The sequence below is a fragment of the Oncorhynchus nerka genome, linkage group LG9b, assembly GCF_034236695.1.
Source record: "Oncorhynchus nerka isolate Pitt River linkage group LG9b, Oner_Uvic_2.0, whole genome shotgun sequence".
Taxonomy (NCBI): Eukaryota; Metazoa; Chordata; class Actinopteri; order Salmoniformes; family Salmonidae; genus Oncorhynchus; species Oncorhynchus nerka.
The window spans coordinates 14,286,591-14,306,695 of NC_088424.1; the positions used below are offsets into that span (position 1 = coordinate 14,286,591).

Genomic DNA, 20,105 nt, shown 5'->3' on the forward strand with positions numbered 1-20,105 from the left:
AGTAGGTCTCCCCGCTGTCCTCCGGGAGCTCATTGGGCTGCTGACGATCACACCTTCATGACCTTGGCAATGGTGGCTCACCTCATGAATGAAACCACTCTTCTGCAGGCATACCTACACAGTCTGATAGCTTGCCTGTCCACCGATGGTGGCCCTGAGCTGACGGCTGAAATGACTCAGGTGTCCACATTCCGCTCCCTATTAAACACTGAGATGTCACGTGCTAATGGAAAAGCCCTGCATACTGTCATCTCATCTATTGTTGGCTCTCACAGACAAAGATGTCAGCCTCCGTGAAGAAAACATTTATGGAGCTCCCCATCTCCACAGGCCAAGTTATTGGTCCTGGTGTGGATGCCATTTTGGACCAAACGGCGAAGCTGCAGAAGCACAGAGAGACCCTGCAGTCTTTCATGGGTCCCTCTGCACCGCGTTACCCTACCCAGAGACCATTCAGTCTAGACCTCAGCTCTCCCCTGTCATGAAAGGCCACTTTGGCCCACCCCCAAACCAGCCACGCCCTGACCAGCCACGCCAACACCAGCACAGGCAGCGGCATAACAAGCACCGTCCCTCTGCTCCGAAGATAGACGGGCCACCTCACTCATCCTGATGGGTGTTGTCACGGCCGCTCCTCTGCAGTGCAGGGGCAGTTCCTCCTGCAGGCAGAGAAGGGTCGTTAGTGGTTGGAGTCACCTGGGCTCAAAGTATTTAAACTGTTTCACTAATCACTCTTGTCTCTCTGCTCCTCCAGGTATGATCCTGTTTTGTTTGTTCCATTGTAGTTTTGCATAGTTTTCACTCAGTCATATTCACACACACAGATTCACGCATCCCTGCACTTTACATACACCTTTCATTATGATACTTTCACACCTCATTCCTTTTTCTTTGTTTAAAGTTAATAGTTTTGGTTTACAATAAAGAACCTTTTTGATTGGCCTATACCTGTTGTTCGTGTCCCCTCATTTTTGCCACAGGCTACGAGCCGGCCTGTGACAGTGTGGCCCCAGCATCGGCCACTTCTTGTAGAGTCCCCCTGGGTGCTGGATACCATACTACAGGGGTACAACAAACTCCAGTTTCAGAGGGGTTTGGTGAACTACAACAACTGACTCCCTGAGAAGCTCTCCAACTGGAGATTGCCTCCCTTCTGGAGAAGAATGCAATCAGACAACTGGAACCATCAGAACAGCTCAGTGGGTTCTATGGAGAATATTTCCTAGTCCCCAAGAGGGAAGGCGGCTTTCACCCCATCCTGGACTTGAGGCCAGGTTAAAAACCCACCCCTTCAAGATGCTATCTCCGTCCCGCATCCTACAGCCTATCATCCCAGGCCAGTGGGCTGTCGACCTTATGGAACATTCCACATTCTCATTCACCCGGCTCACAGGAAGTTACTGCGCTTTGCATTCAGCGGCATAGTGTACGAGTATCAAGCGTTACCTTTCGGCCTCCCCCTGGCACCAAGAACATTCACAGAATGCATGGATGCCACTCTAGCACCCCTAACATCACAAGGGATGATAGTACTAAATTACCTAAATGACTGGCTAATCTGCGCTCAGTCACGTGAACAGACAGCAGCAGACACAACCTCTCCTGAGGCACATCTCAGAGCTAGGCCTCAGGTTGAACATGCAAAAAAGCCACCTGGTCCCCACACAAACTTTGATGTTCATGGGCATGTGGATCGACTCATTTCTATTGAGGGCTCCCTCACTGAAGAGAGAGAGTCCAGAAAATTGTAGATCACCTCAATCCTTTTGTCCAAGACCAGAAGATGACTGTTCTTCATTGTCAGAGACTAATAGGTCTCCTCTCCGCAGCCTCTTTTTGACCCCATTAGGCCTTCTACACTTGAGATCCCTGCCAAGGTGGTTCAATGCTCAAGGTTTACATCCCAAGGAACACAGGTATTGTTGCCTGACTGTGTCCAAGGAATGCACATGAGCACTGGCAAGATGGTGATCCCTGAATTTCCTTTCAAGTGGGATACATCTGGGCAGAGTCCATCGTAGGAAACTGGTTCAAACAAATTCCCCCTTGAGAGACTGGGGAGCAGTATTGAGAGGGAGGGTGGCCAGCGAGACATGGAGCCCCAGCTGGTCCAAACTCCACATCAACATGCTGGAGTTGAGAGCAGTCCAACTAGCTCTGCTCAACTTTCTCATACAACTGCGGGATAAACGTGCTGGTACAGACAGACAGCACCACAGTGGTAGCATAATAAACTACCAAGGAGGGCTGGGCTCCATCTGCCTCCACCAGATGGCACATACTCTTCTGCTTTGGTCACATAAGAATCTGGCCCCACTTCAAGGGGTATACCTCCCAGGTGTCCTGAACACTGCAGCGGACATGCTGTCCAGGGAAGGCCCTACGGAAGAGGAGTGGTGACTACATCCCCGAATAATGTGGGGATTCTTTGGGAAAGCGGAGGTGGATCTGTTGGCCTCAGAGAGAAACACACAGTGCTCCCTCTGGTTCTCGATATCCAACCCCTCCTGGGCCACTTGGCCTAGATGCAATGAGGAAGAGGCCATACACCTTCCCCCTGATCCCGCTGTTTCCAGTGACTCTGGACTGAATTTTTGCCCCAAGATGGCCGAGACGCCACTGATTCAGCAAAATACAGTCACTCCTAGCGGCGACATCATGGGAACTACTTTAGCCTGTGACAATAGGTCCGGCATCTGAGGGCACATTGTGGTATCCCTCCTGTCTGCTGCTGTGGGCTTCGCCGCTGAACAGCGTAAACAGTCTGGTTTAGATCTTGAGCCCTCTGTTGTTAATGTCTTACAGAGTGCCAGGGCCCGGCCCACCACGTCAACGTATGACACAAGGTGGCCCGTGTTCTGCCAGTGGTGTGGGGAGCAGGGGGCTGGGAGCAAGGGGTTGGGAGCAGGGGGTTGCTCCAGAATCTTGCTGCATAAAAACTGTGCTCCAGTTCTTGAGGTCTTTGTTCGATGCTGGCAGAGTTGCATCCATACTTAAGGTATATGCAGCTGGAATTTCAGCATTCCATGATGAAGAGCAGGATGGTCCGATTGGCAGACAAAAGGTTTTTTGTAAGGGAATCTGTCGAGTACGGTTAGACCTCCCTTCGTACTGTTAGACCTCCCTTCGAACCGTTAGACGCTATATACTTGAAATATCTCTCTTAAGACAGCATTTCTGGGTTGGCAAGCTCCATGCTTTATCTGTAAGTGATGAGTGTTATCATCTAGGCCGGGTAAGACAAGCGTTACTCTGCGGCCTAATCCTACCTACCTAATCCTAGTCCTGCCGCCAGGAAATGGTGCTGACAGCCTTGTACACCTCCATGCACCCTGGGGCTCTTGATGTTGATGTACGCGCTCTGTGTCCTGGGAGATTCCTAAATGCGTACATGGAGTGGACTCAGGCGATCTGTCACTCTGATCAGCTGTTTGTGTACTTTGGAGATAGGCTTACCCTGTACTCTCTCTCAAAACAATGGTTGTCACATTGGATTGTAGACACTACCCTGCAAGCATATAGCCTAGCTGGCCACCCAGCCCCATCCTCTGTGGTAGTGCACTCCACCAGGGGAGTTGCCACCTCCTGGGCACTGCTTAAGGGAGTCCCTCTCTCTGACATATGAGCGGCTGCCAGCTGGTATCGCCCAGTACCGTTGCAATGTTTTACCAGGTAAATGTGGCTGACCCTCATAGTGTGAGTTTAGATGTGCTTGGTGCTACCCTTCCCTCACAACAGTAACCTGTGGTTGGGCAGGGTACTGCCTTGAGCAACTGTGGTGATGTGTTGTTCTAGGCCAGTGGTTAGCCTTCCTTTTTGTCTTGACTTGAGCTATTGATAGTGAAGTGCAATATTGTATCAAATCATCACTTGGTCCTGCCAGACTCTGTCTCTATAGCGAACTTACATTCTATCAACTAGCCTATTCCGGGCCCTCAGAGTTTCCTGCGCCAGTGAGCTCGGGACAGAACGGCGGTCAACTCCTACTCATTCAAGGTTGTTTTTTGTGTGTTTTTTAAAACTATTTTCTACATTGTAGAAAAAAACTATGAAAACTATGAAATAACAAATATGGAATCATGTAGTAATCAAAAAAAGTGTTAAATAATCTATATGTTATATTCTTCAAATAGCCACCCTTTGCCACACTCTTGGCATTCTCTCAAACAGCTTCACCTGGAATGCTTTTTCAACAGTCTTGAAGGAGTTCCCACATACGCTGAGCACTTGTTGGCTGCTTTTCCTTCACTCTGCAGTCAGACTCATCCCAAACCATCTTGGAGGTCAGGTCATCTGATGCAGCACTCCATCACTCTCCTTCTTGGTAAAATAGCCCATACACAGCCTGGAGGTGTATTGGGTCATTGTCCTGTTGAAAAACAAATGATAGTCTCACTAAGCCCAAACCAGATGGGATGGCGTATCGCTGAAGAATGCTGTGGTAGCCATGCTGGTTAAGTGAATTCTAAATAAATCAGACAGTGTCACCAGCAAAGCACACCCACACCATCTCACCACCTCCTCCATGCTTTACGGTGGGAAATACTCATGCAGAGATCATCCATTCACCCACACCACATCTCAGAAAGACAGCAGTTGGAACCACAAATCTCCCATTTTAACTCCAGACAAAGGACACATTTCCAACAGTCTAATGTTCATTGTTCGGGTTTCTTGGCCCAAGCAAGTCTCTTCTTATTATTGGTGTCCTTTAGTAGTGGTTTCTTTGCAGCAATTCGACCATGAATGGCTGATTCACACAGTCTCCTCTGAACAGTTGATGTTGAGATGTGTCTGTTACTTGAACTCTGTGAAGCATTTATTTGGGCTGCAATTTCTGAGGCTAGTACCTCTAACATGCTAACCAAACCGGACGTCCGCACATTGATTTTGTTCACCAGCTTGAGAAGTGACCAGGACACGTAGGTTGAAATATCAAAATAAACTCAACCAATTATATTAATTTGGGGACAGGTCAAAAAGCATTAACCTCTTGCGACGAGCAAACCCGTATCCGGGAGCGTAATCATAGCCTCAAATGCATTAGCATAACGCAATGGACATAAATACCCCTAGAAACTTTTCCTATTCATGAAAATCGCAAATGAAATTAAATAAATATATTCAAACACAAGTGTTACGAATCCCTTTTGGCCCGACAGTCTAGGGGGGATGGTAATGAGACCCGTAACATAACTCATGCAAATTATTATTGTGACAAAGTAAAAGTGTGAACGAAATAACCACGACAACAGAAATCTACCGTCAAACTCCAGGTTTTTATATAAACACACGGTAATGGAGGGAGCAGGAAAAGGGGCTGAGCTGGACCCAAGGAAAGAAACAATAAGTATTCAAAAACACCCCTAAGCTAGACTAGCCTACTTTAACAACAGCTAACTAACTAACCAAAAATACAGTGGGTGGTCCGCCCAGTTCTAACTAGTGTATTTAACAAAGTTCACCTACGGGTAGTGTATGCCCATGGGCGACTTGTCTTGGTTTCCCCCTTTTCCCACCAGCAATAAACAAACACCATAACCAAAAACAATACTCACAGGTGATGACAAAGTGCTATGAGGTGCTCAAACAAAAGCGAGGTTAAGACACAAAGCGAGAGTGAAACACAGAGACCTACAGACATGGCATTTACAGAGAGATTGAGCTAGAAATTGCTCTAGAGCAAACAAATGATGGGGTTGTTAAACCATGGGGAAGGAACTGTGATAGGGTAGGAAATAGGAGGAGGTGTGTCTTCTGATTGATGATTGATTGTTGACTGATTGGGGAGTGATGGTTTTCACCTGTGAGGGGAGAAGGAGAGAAAAGAAACACACACAGGATACACACACACACAGGATAACTGTATCCGTAACAACAAGCTTAGCCTTTTGTTAACAACACTGTCATCTCAGATTGTCAAAATATGCGTTACAGCCAACGCTAGACAAGCATTTGTGTAAGATTATCATGGCATAATGCTATGCTAGGCTCTGCTGGCAGCAGGCAACATTTTCACGAAAATAAGAAAAGCAACCAAATTAAATAATTTACCTTTGAAGAACTTCAGATGCTTTCACTCAGGAGACTCCCAGTTAGATAGCAAATGATCCTTTTTTCCAAAAATATTATTTTTGTAGGCGAAATAGCTCCCGTTTCTTCATCATGCATGGCTGAAAAATCGACCGGAAAATGCTACAACTATAACGCCAAACCTTTTTCAAAATTTGCTCCATAATATCGACAGAAACAGGGCAAACGTTGTTTAGGATCCATCCTCAGTTCTGTGGCACTCACAGACAATATCTTTGCAGTTTTGGAAACGTCAGAGTGTCTTCTTTCCAAAGCTGCCAATTATATGCATAGTCGAGCATCTTTTCGTGACAAAATATCTTGTTTAAAACGGGAACGTTTTTCATCCAAAAATTAAAATAGCGCCCCCTAAATCCAAGAGGTTAAACATGTATGTCAAATTAGCTAGCTAGCTTGCTGTTGCTAGCTAATTTGTCCTGGGATATAAACATTGGGTTGTTATTTTACCTGAAATGCACAAGGTCCACTGCTCCGACAATTAATCCACAGATAAAACATTAAACTGCATTCATTTCTCATCTCTCCTCCTTCCTTCAGGCTTATTTGTCTTTGGACTTTACATGACGGTTGGCAACCAACTTTACAGCATTACTACAACCGACTGGAGTGCTGCCCTCCAGTTAATCTTTCAAATCACCCACGTAGGTATATGGTATATGTTCCTAAAAACCAATGAGGTAACGTTGAGCGTACCTTGTCACAACACACCTGATTGGCTCAAACGCATTAAGGAAAGAAATTCCACAAATTAACAAGTCACACCTGTTAATTGAAATGCATTCCAGGTGACTACCTCATGAAGCTGGTTGAGAGAATTCCAAGAGTGTGTCATCAAGGCAAAGCGTGGCTATTTGAAGAATCTCAAATATAAAATATATTTTGATTTGTTTAACACTTTTTTGGTTACTACTTTTTTGGTTACTACATGATTCCATATGTGTTATTTCATAGTTCATGTCTTCACTATTATTCCACAATGTAGAAAATAGTACAAATAAAGAAAAACCCTTGAATGAGCAGGTGTTCTAAAACTTTTGACTGGTAGTGTATGTGATCATCTGATCATGATATTTTGCTCTTTCACATGGCTTGGTGATTACCGAGGCCGGGCGTGTTGGGAAGATTTTTCAAATACTGAGGAACTATCATTCTCAATGGATGTTTAAAAAACATACTTCGTTGACTTGTGTGAGGCAAAGTAAAAATTAGCGGTGTACGTGGTGAGTAAAGACAATCAGAAATCAGACTGCCAAGATGGCACTTACCAACAAATGCATGCATTCTTGAGAGGGACGCACCATATCTTCGTCACATCCCCCTCCCCTTCTAATTGATGCAACATTTTCAATTATACTCAAGACATTATCCTCACACATATTTTAGACGCTTTTCACTGACCGCCGCAACTCAATCAGCTAGATCTATTGCCATGCGCACTACCCAAATCCGAGTTTCCCCAAACACAATAGTGATGTGAAATAATTCACAGCAACATCAACAAAATGTAGGAAGCTAATGATTTTCTGTGGCTAAATCATGCTCCCTGATGAAGTAGTGCGTATTTTGAACGATTTTATTTAGACCGAAATAATTATATCATTTTGGCGAAACATCAATTTACTTTAGGGCAGTCCAGCATCCTAACAGTGCACTCGCCAACTTTTATGTCCAATTCGCAGTAGGTTGAAACCAGAGATCTTTATATAATGACGAGATGCTCATACCTCCGCCCTACCAATGGGACTCTGTCCCAAAGGCAGGAAGGCAGGTTTAGGACTGCATATTGTTCTCATATAATAAAATTTGATTTGTCACGTGTACCGAATACTTACAAGCTCTTAACCAACAATGCTTTGAGGTTTTAAGAATAATAAGTGTTAAGTAAAAAATAAAAAATAAATTTTTTAAAAGTATTTAACAAAGAATTCATCAGCAGCAGTAAAATGGCATTAGTGAGGCTATATACAAGGGGTACCGGAACAGAGTCAATGTGCGGGGCACCGGTTAGTCGAGGTAATTGAGGAAATATGTACATGTAGAGTTAAAGTGACTATGCATAGATAAATAACAGACAGTAGCAGCAGCGTAAAAGAGGGGTCTGAGTAGCCCTTTAATTAGCTGTTCAGGAGTCTTATAACTTTGGGGTAGAAGCTGTTAAGAAGCCTTTTGGACCTAGACTTGGTACTCCGGTATTGCTTGCTGTGCGGTGGTAGAGAGAACAGTCTATGACTAGGCTGACTGGTCTTTGACAATTTTTAGAGCCTTCCTCTGACACCTGGTATAGAGGTTCTGGATGGCAGGAAGCTTGGCCCCAGTGATATGCTGGGCCGTACGCACTACCCTCTGTAGTGCCTTGCATTTGGAGGCCATACTAGGCAGTGATGCAACCATTCCGGATGCTCTCGATGGTGCAGCTGTAGAACCTTTTGAGGATCTGAGGACCCATGCCGAATCTTTTCAGTCTCCTGAGGGGGAATAGGTTTTGTCGTGCCCACTTCATGACTGTCTTGGTGCATTTGGACCATGATAGTTTTTTGGTGATGTGGACACCAAGGAACTTGAAGCTCTCAACCTGCCCCACTACAGCCCTGTCAATGAGAATGGGGTGTGCTTGGTCCTCCATTTCCCGTAGTCCACAATCATATCCAGTTTCAACTGTTCTGCCTGCGGCTATGGAACCCTGACCTGTTCACCGGACATTCTACCTGTCCCAGACCTGCTGTTTTCAACTCTCTAGAGACAGCAGGAGCAGTAGAGATACTCTTAATGATCGGCTATGAAAAGCAAACTGACATTTACTCCTGAGGTGCTGACTTGCTGCATCCTCGACAACTACTGTGATTATTATTATTTGACCATGCTGGTCATTTATGAATATTTGAACATCTTGGCCATGTTCTGTTATAATCTCCACCCGGCACAGCCAGAAGAGGACTGGCCACCCCTCATAGCCTGGTTCCTCTCTAGGTTTCTTCCTAGGTTTTGGCCTTTCTAGAGAGTTTTTCCTAGCCACCGTGCTTCTACACCTGCATTGCTTGCTGTTTGGGGTTTTAGGCTGAGTTTCTGTAAAGCACTTTGAGATATTGTCTTGATCACGTTGAGGGAGAGGTTGTTGTCCTGGAACCACACGATCAGGTCTCTGACCTCCTCTCTATAGGCTGTCTCGTCGGTGATCAGGCCTACCACTGTTGTGTCATCGGCAAACTTGATGATAGTGTTGGAGTCGTGCTTGGCCATGCAGTCATCGGTGAAAAGGGAGGACAGGAGGGGACTGAGCACGTACCCCTGAGGGGCCCCGGTGTTGAGGATCAATGTGGCAGATGTTACCAACCCTTACCACCTGGGGGTGGCCCGTCAGGAAGTCCAGGATCCAGTTGCAGAGGGAGGTGTTTTGTCCCAGGGTCCTTAGCTTAGTGATGAGCTTTGAGGGCACTATGGTGTTGAACGCTGAGCTGTAGTCAATGAATAGCATTCTCACATAGGTGTTCCTTTTGTCCAGGTGTGAAAGGGCAGTGTGGAGTGCAATAGAGATCGCATCTGTGGATCTGTTGGGGCGTTATGCAAATTGGAGTGGGATAATGGTGTGGATGTGAGCCATGACCAATCTTTCAAAGCACTTCATGGCTACAGACGTGAATGCTACTGGTCGGTAGTAATTTAGACAGGTTACCTTTGTGTTCTTGAGCACAGGGACTATGGTGGTCTGCTTGAAACATGTTGGTATTACAGACTCAGTCAGGGACATGTTGAAAATGTCAGTGAAGACACTTGCCAGTTGGTCAGCGCATGCTCGGAGTACACGTTCTGGTAATCCATCTGGCCCTGTGGCCTTGTGAATGTTGACCTGTTCAAAGGTCTTACTCACATCGGCTGCAGAGAGCGTGATCACACAGTCGTCCGGAACAGCTGATGCTCTCATGCATGTTTCAGTGTTACTTGCCTTGAAGCGAACATAGAAGTAATTTAGCTCGTCTGGTAGTCTCACTGGGTAGCTTCCCTTTGTAGTCTGTAATAGTGTGCAAGCCCTGCCACATCCAACAGCGTCAGAGCCGGTGTAGTACGATTCAATCTTAGTATTGTATTGACGCAATGCCTGTTTGATGGTTCGTCAGAGGGCATAGCGGGATTTCTTATAAGCTTCCGGGTTAGAGTCCCAGTCTTTGAATGTGGCAGCTCTACCCTTTAGCTCAGTGCTCAGTGTTTTACCTTTATTTAACCAGGTAGGCTAGTTGAGAACAACTTCTCATTTGCAACTGCGACCTGGCCAAGATAAAGCAAAGCAGTTCAACACATACAACAACACATATGTTGTCGAACCGTTCAGTACGCCCCCTACGGTTCAATACGCACATGTGAACCGCGGAATTACGATATTCCTGTCATTTTCCTAAACTTGCTTATTGCGCTGCAGACTACACGCACGTTGTACATTCAGATCCACAGAACCAGAAGTACAGCTTGTGACCAGATTTGGCAGGCAACAGCTTGGGGCCCCAAGCCGTTAAGGGGCTCCTGAGGGCTGACAAACTTTACCTCACAGCAATGCCTCAATATGTGTCTTTCAAATCCACTGTGTGGGAACATTTTGGATTTAGCGTTCAATACAATGACGAGGGTAAGAAGACCTTAAACAACAAAGTACAGTCTGCAAGCATTGCTTTGCCACTGTCGGCTACTCAAGTGGAAACACTTATAACATGTCATTTACATAACCCGGCCATATCCCTTGCAGGTGGAGTTAGAGCAAGGAGAGTCCACTTGTTAGCGACAACACAACAATCTTTCGCTGCTGCCTACAACAAATTCAGAAAAACAAAGAAATAACTAAAGCAGTGGGAGTATTCATAGCCAAAGATTTGCAGCCCTATTCGGTGGTTACTGACTCGGGATTTCGTCACCTGATGAAAAACATTGAACCGCGTTACAAAGTCCCCTTCCGCACACATTTCAGCAGCAAAGTAATTCCCAAACTCCATGAAACATCAGAGAGAAATTGGATACGAATTGACAGACACCCTATCTAGCTCGCTCCACTGATAGTTGGACCGCCAGAGCAACTCAAAGCTACCTCACTGTGACAGTTCACTATGTACTGGTTTGGGAGAGCTACGTGTTGCAAACTTGTCCCCTGTATGAGAGTCACACAAGCACACACTTTTCTTAAAAATAAAGATTTTGAAACCGTACCGTTACCCACAAACCGTGATACATAGCGAACCATGGGCCCACTGTACCCTTGCATCCCTAGTATGTACTGTCGCTTACTCCTCAATGTCATCAAACGTACTTAAATGTAACGGAACCTGGCTTATAGTGAACACAATAGAGAACAACGCTTAGTTGACCGATAATTTGATCTGAAACTTTGAGAAATGGAAGAAAACAATGTGCCAAAGAGCAAAGGGAGGAGATGGCAGTTGCTAGCTGAGCACTCATACATTGGAAAAAAACTACCACCTGACTCCTCGGGAGAAGACATGGAAGATTCTGGACATTCGGTTGATTCTGAAAATCCAGTCAATAGTCCTGCACCCAAAAAGACACAGAAAGAATCGTCTTTGCGCGAACTACAGGTCAACATAATCAATACTGTTTCTGCAAAGATAAACGAAAGAGCCAATGGTCTGGAGAAAATGATACGCGAAAACACATCAAAAATAGTTGACCTTGAGACCTCTCTGAATCATGCATACAAGAGTATCGAGAAGAGCTTAAACTTGCAAACACTGCTACTTCTGAGAAATGTATTGCACAGGAGAAGATCATCACAGACATGCAAGAGCACTTATCGGAAGCAGAGCGATACCGGAGAAGGTTTTACGGTGTCCCCGAGGACCAGGATGAGAATGTGAAGCGCTTTGTAAGAGACATCTGGCAACGAACTTCCCCGATGGATATGGCTGTGGATGTCGCTCATCGTATTGGGAAGAAACAAGATGCCATCGTCAGCCGCTAGATCATCATCCAGTTTGCTTTTCGCACAGCGAGAGATGCAGTTTGGAACAAAGCAAAGGAAAGCGCCTTTCTGAAAGAGAAAATGTAGATTCGGTAAGGACTTGACTGCAGCAGACAAGGCAGCAAAGCCAAATTGTGGCCTCTTGTACAACCGGCCTGAAATCAAGGAAAGGGTGGATACTTGTAACGCTTGTTGTTTGAAGGATCGGACCAAGGTGCAGCGTGGAAAGCGTTCATCATATTTATTAAAGTGAACCAGCAACAAAACAAAATAAAGAGTAACAAAACGAAACATCAAGGTGCGGACTTCGGCCGCAAAATCTGACTCTATGGGGGAGGGTCCGGTTGGGCATCTAGCCTTGGTGGCGGCTCCGGTTCGGGACGTAGACTCCGCTCGTGGATCCCTCCGCTTCCGTGGAACTGGACCGCGGACCGTCGTCTGGGACTCCGGACCGTGGATCGTCGCCGGAGGCTCCGGACCGTGGATCGTCGCCGGAGGCTCCGGACCATGGATCTTCGCTGGAGGCTCCGGACCGTGGATCGTCACCGGAGGCTCCGGGCCGTGGATCGTCACTGGAGGCTTCGTGCACGGAGCAGGCACAGGACGTACCAGGCTGGAGACATGCACAGGAGGCCGGGTGCGTGGGCCTGGCACAGGATATACTTGACCGTGGAGGCGCACTGGAGGTCTGGAGCGTAGAGCCAGATATAGCCCTTGGTTCCCTCCAGACCTGACTGCCCTCGACCAGCACAAAAACATCCTGTGGCAGACTGCAATAGCATTGAATAGTCCCCGCGATATGCAACTGTTCAGGGAAGTCAGGAACCAATACACGCAGTCAGTCAGGAAAGCAAAGGCCAGCTTTTACAAGCAGAAATTTGCATCCTGTAGCTCTAACGCCCAAAAGTTCTGAGACACTGAAAAGTCCATGGAGAACAAGAGCACCTCCTCCCAGCTGCCCACTGCACTGAGGCTCGGTAACACGGTCACCACTGATAAATCCATGATAATCGAAAACTTTCACAAGCATTTCTCAACGGCTGGCCATGCCTTCCTCCTGGCTACTCCAACCTCGGCCAACAGCTCCCCCCCTATATCCATCCTGCCCTGCCTATCTAAGGTCTTCGAAAGCCTAGTCAACAAACAGATCACTGACCATCTCGAATCCCACGTACCTTCTCCGCTGTGCAATCTGGTTTCCGAGCCGGTCACGGGTGTACCTCAGCCACGCTCAAGGTACTAAACGATATCATAACCGCCATCGATAAAAGACAGTACTGTGCAGCCGTCTTCATCGACCTGGCCAAGGCTTTCGACTCTGTCAATCACCATATTCTTATCGGCAGACTCAGTAGCCTCGGTTTTTCTAATGACTGCCTTGACTGGTTCACCAACTACTTTGCAGACAGAGTTCAGTGTGTCAAATCGGAGGGCATGTTGTCCGGTCCTCTGGCAGTCTCTATGGGGGTGCCACAGGGTTCAATTCTCTCGCCGACTCTTTTCTCTGTATATATCAATGATGTTGCTCTTGCTGCGGGCGATTCCCTGATCCACCTCTACGCAGACGACACCATTCTGTATACTTCTGGCCCTTCCACTGTGCTATCTAACCTCCAAACGAGCTTCAATGCCATACAACACTCCTTCCTTGGCCTCCAACTGCTCTTAAACGCTAGTAAAACCAAATGCATGCTTTTCAACCGTTCGCTGCCTGCACCCGCATGCCCGACTAGCATCACCACCCTGGATGGTTCCGACCTAGAATATGTGGACATCTATAAGTACCTAGGTGTCTGGCTAGACTGTAAACTCTCCTTCCAGACTCAGATCAAACATCTCCAATCTAAAATCAAATCTGGAGAGTTGGCTTTCTATTCCTCCTTCACTCACGCTGCCTTACCCTAGTAAAACTGACTATCCTACCGATCCTCGACTTTGGCGATGTCATCTACAAAATATCTTCCAATACTCTACTCAGCAAACTGGATGCAGTTTATCACAGTGCCATCTGTTTTGTTACTAAAGCACCTTATACCACCCACCAAGGCAACCTGTATGCTCTAGTCGGCTGACCCACTGGCTCCAGGTCATCTACAAGTCCATGCTAGGTAAAGCTCCGCCTTATCTCAGTTCACTGGTCACGATGGCAACACCACCCACCCGTAGCACGCGCTCCAGCAGGTGTCTCACTGATCATCCCTAAAGCCAACACCTCATTTGGCCGCCTTTCCTTCCAGGTCTCTGCTGCCTGTGACTGGAACAAATTGCAAAAATCGCTGAAGTTGGAGGCTTTTATCTCCCTCACCATCTTTACATACCTGCTATCTGAGCAACTAACCGATCGCTGCAGCTGTACATAGTCCATCGGTAAATAGCCAGCCCAATTTACCTACCTCAACCCATACTGTTTTTATTGACTTTTCTGCTCTTTTGCACACCAGTATCTCTACCTGCACATGACCATCTGATCATTTATCACTCGTGTTAATCTGCTAAATTGTAATTATTTGCCTAAATAAGTTCATATTTATATCCCAAAATCTGTTGGCGCATTAATGTTGCTTCAAAAACATCCGGCAAATTTGCAGAGAGCCACATTAATTTGCAGAAATTCTCATGCACTTTGATAAGATACAAGTGTTACGCACAGAATTAAAGATTTCCTAAAGGAGAAGTGTAAGGACCAGTTAGAAATGCCAGTGCCGATTCCTGGTTCCAGTCCGCCAGTGGAGGTTGAGGGAAGAACGGCACGAATGGCAAACACTTGGAAACCATGGGTTTGATACCATTCCACTGCAGTTACCACAAGCCCGGTCTCCCCAATTAAGGGGCCACCAACCTCTTGTGCAGTCCACCCATTCCTCAGACCCTTCGTAGCAAGCCCAATGTCTCAGAATGCCCTGTAGCTTACATGCTCAATCAGGAACCTCGGGACAGAGTCACATTAATCCAGGATTTGATGTCTGGCTACGCAAACACCAATACAGACCAAAGACTAAGCTAGGAAATGTCCGTTGGCAGCAACAGGCCCTCACTTTAACAAATTAAGGCAATATTTCAGATTACTCTAGCATGTGGTGCATAATAGTGAAGACAGAAAGTCAGTCAAAGTAGCATTAAATCATTTATTTTTCAAAGAGATTAACAAGCATCTCTTGAGATATCGTCTCAGTGTTATGGTAGTCTCTTCACTGGTTGAGTTCGCCAGGAGCAGATGTGGTGCTTAGGTCACTTTGTTGTAGGGTCATCCTCCTTGTGTGCTGGGACATCAGGACCGGCACCAACCTCAGTGAGTTGGTGTGCTGCTGCTTGGAGCAAGTCTATGGGCCACCACAACAACGCCTTCCAATTCTAGAAATTGGATAGTGACTGAGAACATATCCCTTCTTTATGAAACTACATCAAAAGCAGATATTTAAAAGTGATACTGGCAATTGCCATGTTCAGGTTGACATTTGAGACGGTATTGTCCTGGAGGCAGAACTGAGCGATTTCCACTTGATGTGCCAGATGGAAAGTCAAAATTGGCTACATTGTAACAATGTATGCTTTTAATTTCATGTTAGACATTAGGGTTGGCAGTGAGGTTAATGTTTAAAAATCATATTTTATTACCTTGTGGCTGTGCCAGCTAGTGAATATTCTGTGGAGCCATCCCAATAAGTGCTAACCTGCTTGCCATGTGCAGGTTATTTCCCTCTATAATAGCAGTACCATCATCCCATACATACCCTTTCAATAGGTTCCAATCTCGTACTGAGCCTCCTCTTCACCCAGACCCTGTTTCTCTGTGGTAACCTCAAGGTCTCCAATGGGCTCAGGTGTAGGAATCATCTCAGGGTCTGGAGTGGCCTCCAGCTCTGAGAACAGACGATTTAGCACAGAGCCTACATGCAATTATCATACATTCAAAACAGTAACGTACTGTCATTACCTCGTTGGGCGATTAGTTCTTTCTGCCTGATGAAGCCATCATATGTTGCAGAGCTAACGAGACCGTGCTCGTTGTTGGGTCCGACCCTTGGGCCCAAGGGACTAGCCTCATTTTGGGATTGGGCGAAATAAGGTCCTGGAATTAAATGTAACAGATTAACACAGCCAGTGTTGGCAGAATTGCTAGCCTATAGGGATAGGAAAAGACAGGTGTCCGAAATGACACCCGATGACCTATAGAGTGCACTACTTTTGACCAGTGCATCATGGTCTGGGCAATAGTCTAGACATCCTGGTTGCCTCCCACACATTTTAAAAAACTGGCTTTGATCTTCTGTACGTACTAGAATGAGAGTTTGGCATAGAGGAACTAAGTCTGCCTATATCACTACCTTATCCGCTTGAATACATAAAAATATCTAGCAAGATGGAGATCCGTTATTTTTATTGAGTGCATTATGCAAGTGGCTAGTTTGCCTCAACTACCTTCACTAAAACCACTGCAAAGGTATTCCCTGAAAAATGTGGGTTCAAATCATGACGTTCTGCCTAGTGATTTGTTGGGAGAAGTTGCCAAACGAGTCAGTCATTGAAACCAGACCCTAGTTACTGCTGTTGCCTAGGGTTGGGTTCTCAAGACTACCTGTTCAAAGGTAGTGCATCTACATAAGGAATAAGATTATGCCATGTCAGAGTCAAATTACCTCTCTTGAAGTCATTCCCACGCCAACGACTGCCAGGTGATACGAGCTTCCTGTCCCCTGTTGAGGAAGGGAAGCCAGGTATATCGATACCTCCACTCGTCCGTGGAGATAGAGGTGTACTCTTCTGTTTACTTGGGATGACCATCATGGGGCCCAAAGTAGTATCCTGGTCCCATACTAAAATGACAACACATTAATTAAACACATACATTTGCAGTCAAGACACTCAATTAGTTCTCGAATATGGTTGAGATGGAAATTGGGGGAAGGTCCCGCCCCTGAAATGTGTTTTGAGAAGGTGGTGATGGAATAGAGGGATTAAGATGTCAAATACACCTTTCTTGGCCTTCATCTCAATACTCCAATTGTCACCAGAGGCTGAGGATTTGTTGCGGTAGACACGGGGTTCAAGTTGGCTACCACCTAGTCTTGGACTGAGGGGACGTTGTGCTGGAGCTTGAACAACGCCCTTCTGTCTACTCAGGCTTGGACAACGCCCACATAGCAAATCATTCTCATCAGCAGACCTCCATCTGAAATGTATGAAATATCTACTCATGGACCAAGAACACATCACTTTTTTAAAAAGCTATGGTTATTCCAGTGAATAGCTCACAGCCCAGTAACAGTAGCTAAGGAAATGTGACTTATCCCACCTGCCATCAATGAAGGAGCATGCCTTGTTGCTAGGCTCTGCATGGTCCATGACAGGGACTGCCATAAGGTGGCAAGTGATGTACAGCTGTGAAAAACAGGATGAGCAAAACAAAGATGTAGAATCACAGTAGCCTACATAATGTCTGTAAATTATGTTACTGTAGAATAATTTAACTACAGTACCCATAATGGCCTCTACAACATTGTTTTTATTAAATACCGCCCTCACCTCTGCCCTGTCCCCCTGGTGGAACCTAAATGCATCAATGTGGAACCCGAGCTTGTTGTCCTGGTTTCTACGCATGAAACCAGAGCGGGAACCAGGCAGCTGGGAATCCATCAAGCACCTGGAGGGAGATAATATTAAAATACATATTGGGGCATCTTCCTTAGTAACCAATTGAGAAGTCTCAAAGAAACCAGTTGACTACTTTAAAAATGGTGGAAGTCCTCAAATGGCATATTCCATCGTTCTCTACGGGCCAGCCGGATAATAGTCGTTCTAAGCCATCCCCCCCTGCTTACCCATCACTATCAATGAAGACATATCTGGGGACAGAGTTGCTATCAGGGTCCAGTGTGGCCACGCAGCTGCTAACAAAGACCCTGAGCCTGGTGTGGTGAGAAACCCTGACAGACGCCTCAATGTTGATGAGATCACCCAGGAAGTAGACTCCAGAACCCCGCTCATAGAGCCAGTCACCTGGAAAGGAAATGGCAGTAAAGAAAGACCTTACTGCAACCGATTAGTTTTAAAGTTACCAACGCGAGTCGCTATTAAAACTACCCCGGCCAGAACACATTGTCAATAGGCGCTCAACTAGTGAGCATCTAATAATGGATTAAAATGAGGTCCATGTTTAGGAGGCAAACTGTATAACGTTGCAGATAGAAGTGTCCCCAATAACAGTTGTCTGATGTGATTCCGTATTTTGCATGTCAGAGGGGCATTTATGCTACATAGTACATTTATAATCTGCCTGCGGCTATGGAACCATGACCTGTTCACCGGACGTGCTACCTGTTCCAGACCTGCCATTTTCAACTCTAGAGACAGCAGGAGCGGTAGAGATACTCTCAATGATCGGCTATGAAAAGTCAACTGACATTTACTCCTGAGGTGCTGACCTGTTGCACCCTCGACAACTTCTGTGATTATTATTTGACCATGCATGAACATTTGAACATCGTTGCCATGTTCTGTTATAATCTCCACCCGGCACAGCTAGAAGAGGACTGGCCACCCGTCAGAGCCTTTCTAGGGAGTTTCCTAGCCACCGTGCTTCTACACCTACATTGCTTGCGGTTTTAGGCTGGGTTTCTGTACAGCACATTGACATATCAGCTGATGTAAGAAGGGCTATATAAATCAATTTGATATCTTAACATTCAATTCACGGGTTTTACCAAGCTTCTGGGAGAGCACCATTGTATCCTTTTGATTTATTATCTGAATGGTCAACAAAATTGGACACTGCGAAATGCAGCCCAGGATTTATATACCCACTTGTCATAAGCGTCAATGAGAACTGCAGGGTGTCTTCAGCAGACACTGTGGCGGTGAAAGGGATCCAGGTCGGCTGGAGAGAAGAGCTGTCCAAACTGTACTTCCTGAAACAGAAAGTACAGACCCGTAAGTACACCAATAGGTCAACGCAGGATTCCTATGAACGTCATACAACAGTATAGCCTAAACTCACCTTTCATAATGACACTCAATTGGGATTAGAGCACCAGCCATTCGAATAACGCCATCTGGTGTGGTTCTGGGTGTATATCTGAGGAGGTTTGCGTAGATCAATGAGTCTTCGTTCAGCTGTGGAGTCACAAAGCAGCATTTAAGAGAAGGTTGTTTCAAGAAGTACACTACTGATTTAAAAAATATATATATATATATATTACCATGTACTTGGTTCCACAGTCCGAAAGTGCTGCAAATATTCTGTACTCATCTCCGGCTGCTGAAGCTGTAGCCCTACACGGCTCTTGGTCTTGGTACTGTTCAACTCCAAGTCGCAGGTCATCCACGTCGATTAGATTACCGAGTTTAAACAGATCAGCCTTCACGACTATCTCCATGTAGTCTGACTGGCACGTCACAGCGACAGTTTCTACTCGAACTGGCCTTGAAACTGTTTGTTGGAGTGGAGGCTGTTTAAAGCGTGGACGATTGTCAAATTGCGGTGTTCGCCTTGGAAGTTGTTGCCATGTGTCAGTGCTAGTATATGACAAAGCAGGAGAGATTAAGATGTTTTTTACAAGTAAAAACCAAACCAGTTGCTTGAACAATAACCTGAGCATGTTTGCCATCATGAGTCCCATGCCAACAACTAATGTGACTCTGTAGGTTAGAGGACAGCGTGCCTCTGCTATGCTACAATTGATGAAACTGAGGTAGCTTTTATCAAACAACCAGGCTGCACACCTGGGCTGGATTACGCACTAATTTGGCCTTGCATCTGATTAGTCAAGATCTTTAATTGGCACACATGTTCAAATCAAATCACATTTTATTTCTCACATACACATGGTTAGCAGATGTTAATGCGAGTTTAGCGAAATGTTTGTGCTTCTGGTTCCCGACAGTGCAGTAATATCTAACAAGTAATCTAACAGTTCCCCAACAACTACAGCTAATACACACATCTAAAATGGGTGAATGAGAAAATGTACATATACGGTTCCACAGTGAACAATGGCCAAGCTGCATAGGCAAGGTGCAATAGATGGTATAAAATACAGTACATAAAAATGATATGAGT

At 45.8% G+C, this 20,105-nt stretch overlaps 1 protein-coding gene across 2 annotated transcripts; it reads right to left on the reverse strand.

Annotated features, from left to right (window-relative positions):
- Window positions 1-15,160: 15,160 nt before the first annotated feature.
- LOC115113923 (zona pellucida sperm-binding protein 3-like) lies at window positions 15,161-19,724 on the reverse strand. Of its 2 annotated transcripts, none has more exons than XM_029641861.2 (11): window positions 19,246-19,724; window positions 19,044-19,159; window positions 18,851-18,954; window positions 17,869-18,046; window positions 17,573-17,690; window positions 17,343-17,428; window positions 17,023-17,219; window positions 16,687-16,863; window positions 15,984-16,118; window positions 15,781-15,909; window positions 15,161-15,400 (listed from the first exon to the last, which is right to left on the reverse strand). In XM_029641861.2, exons 1-10 carry the CDS (start codon window positions 19,663-19,665, stop codon window positions 15,785-15,787), a joined length of 1,656 nt encoding a protein of 551 aa, XP_029497721.1. In that variant the 5' UTR covers window positions 19,666-19,724; the 3' UTR covers window positions 15,161-15,400; window positions 15,781-15,784. The 2 variants fall into 2 exon arrangements, with proteins under 2 accessions (XP_029497721.1, XP_029497722.1); XM_029641862.2 differs by having other exon boundaries at window positions 15,161-15,418.
- Between the last annotated feature and the right edge of the window lie 381 nt (window positions 19,725-20,105).